The sequence below is a fragment of the Salvia miltiorrhiza genome, chromosome 2, assembly GCF_028751815.1.
Source record: "Salvia miltiorrhiza cultivar Shanhuang (shh) chromosome 2, IMPLAD_Smil_shh, whole genome shotgun sequence".
Lineage (NCBI taxonomy): Eukaryota > Viridiplantae > Streptophyta > Magnoliopsida > Lamiales > Lamiaceae > Salvia > Salvia miltiorrhiza.
Window position 1 is genome coordinate 10363358 of NC_080388.1, and position 6263 is coordinate 10369620.

The 6263-nt window shown below is 34.4% G+C and overlaps 1 protein-coding gene across 1 annotated transcript; it reads left to right on the forward strand.

Moving 5' to 3' along the window:
- Positions 1 to 5442, forward strand: LOC131013681 (probable LRR receptor-like serine/threonine-protein kinase At3g47570). Its single transcript, XM_057941809.1, has 4 exons — positions 1 to 940; positions 1032 to 1250; positions 2958 to 4958; positions 5060 to 5442. The coding sequence occupies exons 1-4, from the start codon at positions 94 to 96 to the stop codon at positions 5401 to 5403; spliced, it is 3411 nt and encodes a 1136-aa protein (XP_057797792.1). The 5' UTR covers positions 1 to 93; the 3' UTR covers positions 5404 to 5442.
- The last annotated feature ends 821 nt before the right edge of the window (positions 5443 to 6263 follow it).

Genomic DNA, 6263 nt, shown 5'->3' on the forward strand with positions numbered 1-6263 from the left:
TCGTAGAAAAACTTAGTGCGAGAAGACGCATCCATTCCATTAATCCCTTCCTTCCTCCAACACATCTAACATACATACCATCAATTTACAGGCATGGCGAGAAACTACTATTATTGCATTTTTGCATATGCATTCCTTATAACCTTCCAAATACATACTTGTCTAGCCAAAATGCCGATGACCCTTGCTACTGATCAAATATCCCTTCTTGCCCTAAAAATGAGCATAAACTCAGACCCATCTCGTCTACTTGCAACAAATTGGACCAACTCGAGCTCCGTGTGCAGCTGGATCGGCGTCACTTGCAGCTTGCGCCACCAAAGAGTAGCTGCTTTGAACCTCTCCTACATGTCTCTCTCCGGCACCATTCCACCACAGCTCGGACACCTCTCCTTCCTCGTCTCCCTCGACCTCAGAAGCAATCTTTTCCATGGAGATTTGCCTCAAGAGCTGTCTCTCCTTCGCCGTTTGAAGTTCATATCTCTCCGACACAACAACTTCACCGGAGACATCCCAAAATCCCTCGCAAACCTAACAAACCTACAAACTCTTGATTTGATTTCCAATTCTCTAAGTGGAGAAATTCCGAAAGAGTTGGGGGGACTTCCAAGTCTAAGAAAATTGTGGATTGAATCCAACGGTTTATCCGGTGCTATACCATCAGCCATATTCAACATCTCTACCCTTGAATCTATAGCTTTGTCTAGCAATAAATTGAGTGGAAGTCTTCCAACAGACATGTGCAGTAATCTTCCATTTCTTACTCGGATTTATCTTTCTGAAAATCAGCTGAGTGGCGCGATTCCCACAAATCTATCCCAATGTTCACGACTTGAGGTTTTGAGCCTCTCTTACAACTCTTTCAGTGGGCAGATACCTTCAGAAATCAGATACTTAACATCTATTCAGTATTTACTCCTTGGTGGTAACAATTTGAACGGTATGAGTTTAACTTCTTATCACACATAAATTTGTGTAAATGAGGTTTGATTTCCTATCATGACTTAAGTTTCATGAAACTTTTTTGGCAGGTATACTACCACGTCAGATTGGGAATCTTCAAAACTTATTCTTTTTTAGTGCTGAAGGCAACCAGATTGGGGGCTCATTTCCATATAGTATTTTCATGAATATGTCTTCTCTAGGAACCTTATTTTTAGGGCGCAACAAGTTCATAGGGAACCTTTCAAGAAATGTCGGAAATCTTACAATGCTAGCAAACTTAGACCTCTCAGAAAACTATTTGACAGGTAAGACCGAATAATTTTCATGCTATCCTTTTTTGTATTTCTTTTCATTAAGGGCAATTTTCTCCTAGAAACCTACGTATAAATTGCATATATAGAATTTTGTATTTTGAAGTTTGCATCGATTTTTTGTCTTTTACCAAGTAAAATAGTACTTCCTGTCTCCCATTAAATATAACTCAAGTGTTTGGGACACATATATTAAAAAAATGTTGTTTAAAGTTATATAAAGTAAATAATTCCACTTATTTAATTTAAGGTATAAAAGGGGGTTTGAGCCATTATTAGTGGGAACTAGGAATCATAATTTGGATTATTGGCCCATTATAAATAGTTATAGAAAAAACAAATCCATAATTATCTGCCGACATTGTTTTTGGTATGCTATCACCAACACAACATGAAATAATGTGGCAATACTAGTGGTTCCCACCTTTCATTCTCTTGCATTGTAAACTTATAATAAATAAATAAATAAACTGAAAAAACTGTACTACATTGATTTTCAACTTTTTTTTCCCATAATTTTATAGGCTAGTAAAATATAAAAAAAAATATGATTATATTAATACCCTATTATAATTATCATGAATTCAAATGAAAAGAAGAAAAAAGATTATTCGAAAAAAAAAATCATCATATTCGGAGATACAATTGACTCCATAAAATATGTGAGCAGACTCTGATAAAATAATATATGTATAGAGATTTAAGTTTGTATCTATTTTTTGTTTTTAACTAAGCAAAATAGTACTACATACTTTGGATTATTATTCCCGTTATACATAGTTATAGAAGAAAAAATAATTGGCAAAAGTATATATTCTATAGTTTAATTGTATGTGTATATAGGAGGAAGCTAACGTAAAAAGACTTCTTAAATATAAAATATTAATTTCATTCATCAACTTGTTGAAATAATTCATGGCTTTGAATTTGAAGCCCACAGGCAGTAAAAAAATTAATTTTCACAATTCACACTTATACAACAAATTAATATGTCTTCTACATAAAATTCAAACATTTTAATTACTCGTACTTTATATTTTAAGAAGTGTTTATATATATATGGGGGAGGGCTACGGTATAGACATTTCTTAACATATAAACTACGAACTAATTAAAATGTATGAATTCAATGTAGAACACCTATGAATTCTCTGTGTAAATATCTGAATTGCGAAAAATAAATTTTTCGCTATCTATGAGATTCGAACTCAGGACCATGAATTCATCAAACAAGATGATGAATCAACCGTAGATCTTGATGATCTAAGGGCTGAAAATGATTTTTATTTTACATTCTAAGAGGTTTTTTTATTTTAGTCCACCCCTATATGTATATATGTATGTATATAGGAAAAGTTTCAAATAAGTCCACTATATAAAATTAGGGACATTTTGTGAAAAATACTAAAAGTTGGGGGACACAACACATGCATAAACTCCCTCTGTCCCATTTAACATGGCCATTTTTTTTTTCATTTTGGGTTGTCCAGTTACAAGTGACCACTTCAAAAAAAATAAAACCTCTTTATCTCGCAAAAAGTTGTGACGCCATTGCTTTTTATTATTTTAAACCTTTAATCACTCTTTTTTCTAATAACCATGCCAAAAAATAAATAGTCATACTTAGTGGGACGGAGAGACTTTAAAACTTAAACTAAGATTTTCTTTTCTCATGAAATTTACCTGATCTTTAATTTGCAGGGGTTATTCCTAGAGAATTTGGCCAACTTAACCAACTGGAGGAGTTGCGATTAGGATTCAACGCCTTGAGTGGTTCCATTCCACATGAGCTCTTCAACATTTCAATTCTTCGAACTCTTTTGCTTTCTGATAATGCTCTCTCAGGCCTTCTTCCAACCCATTTATGCCACACCTCTCCCTTTCTCGAAGAGCTTTATCTTGCCCTAAATTCCATCACCGGAGCAATACCTAACTCAATCTCTAATTGTTCTCGACTCACAATTCTCATACTTGGTGAAAACAAATTCAGTGGTTACATACCTTCCGATCTCGGCAACCTAAGACTTCTCCAACGTCTTCAGCTATCCAGCAACAATCTCACAAATGCGCCATCTTCTTTAGACTCGAGCTTCATTGATTCATTGACAAATTGCAGGTTTCTAGTTGATTTGTTAATTGGTGGTAATCCTCTATATGACGTCGTTCCGGCTTCCGTGGGGAATTTGTCTTCATCTCTCCAACAATTTGATGCCAGCAACTGCAATTTAAGTGGTGAAATTCCTGCTGAAATAGGTAATTTAAGCAGTTTGATGACATTGAATTTATATGGCAACGAGTTATCTGATAATATTCCACTTGCTATTAAATATTTGCATGAGCTTCAAGGATTATCTCTAGATGATAACATGTTGGGAGGCTCAATTCCAGAGGCTATATGTGATTTACACAACTTGAATTTTATAAACATTAGCCAAAATCAATTTTCGGGTCCGATTCCTAAATGTTTGGGAAATGTCTCTTCTTTAAGACATATTTTTATAGGTTCCAACATGTTGAATTCGAGCATACCGTCAAGCTTATGGGACCTAAAAGATTTGATGAATCTAGACATGTCATCGAATTCATTGACTAGGTTTTTACCTCAAGAGATAAGTAACTTAGGAGCACTAATCTATATAAATCTATCGATGAATCAGTTGTCAGAGTCTATTCCAAGCGCTATTGGGAAGTTGCAGAATCTTGTTAATTTGTCTTTGGCAAGTAATAAATTAGAAGGCTATATTCCTTTGTCTGTGGGAAGTATGATCAGTTTGGTAACTCTTGACTTATCGTACAACAATCTCTCCGGTTCAATTCCAAAGTCTTTAGAAGATCTTGAGTACCTCGACTATTTTAATGTCTCTTTCAACAACCTAAGTGGAGAAATTCCTAACGGTGGTTCTTTCAGAAACTTCACTATGGATTCTTTTAAGGGTAATGAGGCATTGTGTGGAATTCCGAGGTTCCATGTCCAAGCATGCCCTGCGGCTTCTACTCACAGATCAAAGAAGAAGAATGTAGAACTTGCTTTATTTATTGCTTTAGGGGTTGTGGCCTTCATTTCAGTTGTTTCATTAGCCTTTATCATTGTTAGATACAGAAGGAAAGAACAGACAAGTAGTAGAGTTGATGAGTTGATATCCGTTGTGCCGGAAAGAATTTCTTATTATGAACTTGTGCAAGGAACTGAACAATTCAATGAAAGCAATTTACTTGGCTCTGGGAGTTCTTGTTCAGTTTACAAAGGAATTCTGAATAACGGAAAGGTTATCGCTGTCAAGGTGTTTAAGATGCAATTAGAAGGCATTTCAGGAAGATTTGATGTTGAATGTCAGATACTAAGTAACATTCGACACAGGAATCTGACCAACGTCATAAGCAGTTGCTCCAATGAAGAGTTCAAGGCTATAGTACTTGAATATATGCCGAATGGAAACCTCGAGAAATGGTTATATTCATACAACTATTGCTTGAATGTGATTGAAAGATTGAATATAATGATTGATGTTGCAGCTGCTTTGGAGTATCTTCACTACGGTTATTCAACACCCATTGCTCACAGTGACTTAAAGCCTAGTAATGTGTTGTTAGATGAAGATATGGTTGCTCATGTAAGTGATTTTGGGATATCGAAGCTGTTGGGAGATGAAGATAGCTTTGTGTTAACTAATACCCTAGCATCGTTGGGTTACATTGCTCCAGGTGAATGTTTATTGATTGCAGTTTGCTTTCAATCAACTAAATTATGTCTTCTTAACTACGTAAATTTTGTTGATGTTTCATTTTTCTATATATGTTTTCAGAGTATGGTTTGGAAGGACTAGTTTCGACAAGATGTGATGTGTATAGCTTTGGTGTTATGTTGATGGAAACTTTCACTAGAAAAAGGCCTAGTGATGTTATGTTTGGCGGAGATTTGAGCATAAAAATATGGGTAGAACTCTCACTCCCACATGAGACAGATCAAGTGATAGATGCCAACTTAGTGATGAATTTGGAGAAACAGCAATTTGACAAAAATTTGCAGTGTGTATCATCCATACTTGAATTGGCTTTGAAATGCTCCGTAGATTCTCCCGGTGATAGAATCAACATGAAAGAAGCACATGCGAAATTGCAAAGAATTCGTCGACAATTTTTGCAATGAGATCAAAGTAAGCTATTAATTTCAAAGCTTTAAGTTTTCTCCAAGATAATTTCAATACCATTTTAGTAAGGATTTTGCTTGGTAATTAAGAGGCAAATTTAGTCACCCAAAAATATGAAGGTGCTATTTTCAGTAATGAAATAAAAAAAAACTGAGAGTGGAATGAAGTATGAGTGTGTTACAAGCTTTTACTAAAATACACCTGAAGATGATAGGACGGTCATAGTCATTATTTCTCAACTTATGTACTGCATTTTTCTCCAAATCTTTTAGCATGTTGCATCTACCAACGATCTTAGAGAAGCCACCAAATCTTCTTTTTTCAATATTTTGTTGTTAACCTCTAATTTTTCAATACAATGAATTATTTCATAAGAAAGATTTAATTTAAAAATACATATTACTTTAAACTTTAAATTATTTTAGTATTTTAATTAATTAATTATATCGTGATTCAAAATGCTTTTTTAAATTGTGAGAATTGTGCCCAGATTTTTTTTTTTCGACTCCCAAAAATTTGTGTGGCTCGTGATGTTTTTCAAAAAACATTGACATTAGTGCCATGCCATTAAGAAAAAAGTTCGAAAAATTGAAAAATCTGTTATATATATATATAGGGTTGGGTTCCTGTAGTATCCATGCTTATAATAGATTCCTAGATCCCATTCTTGACCACACATTTATAACATGTGGCGCATCAAGATGGTGACACGTGGCAAGGAGCTTCCAAGCATTTCAAGGCAAAATCTGGAGAGGGGTAAAATTGGAATTTAATTTTCGGAATTAAAAATTAAAATATATATATATATTTTTAGATTTTCACAAAATAGATATATTTTAGATGCATAAAGTCTCACACG

Bases quoted from the DNA above. Each gene is read 5' to 3' on its own strand.
- LOC131013681 (XM_057941809.1), top strand. From the start codon at position 94: ATGGCGAGAAACTACTATTATTGCATTTTTGCATATGCATTCCTTATA. The intron at 941-1,031 runs GTATGAGTTTAA...CTTTTTTGGCAG, and splicing joins TGGTGGTAACAATTTGAACG to GTATACTACCACGTCAGATT. The intron at 4,959-5,059 runs GTGAATGTTTAT...ATATGTTTTCAG, and splicing joins GTTGGGTTACATTGCTCCAG to AGTATGGTTTGGAAGGACTA.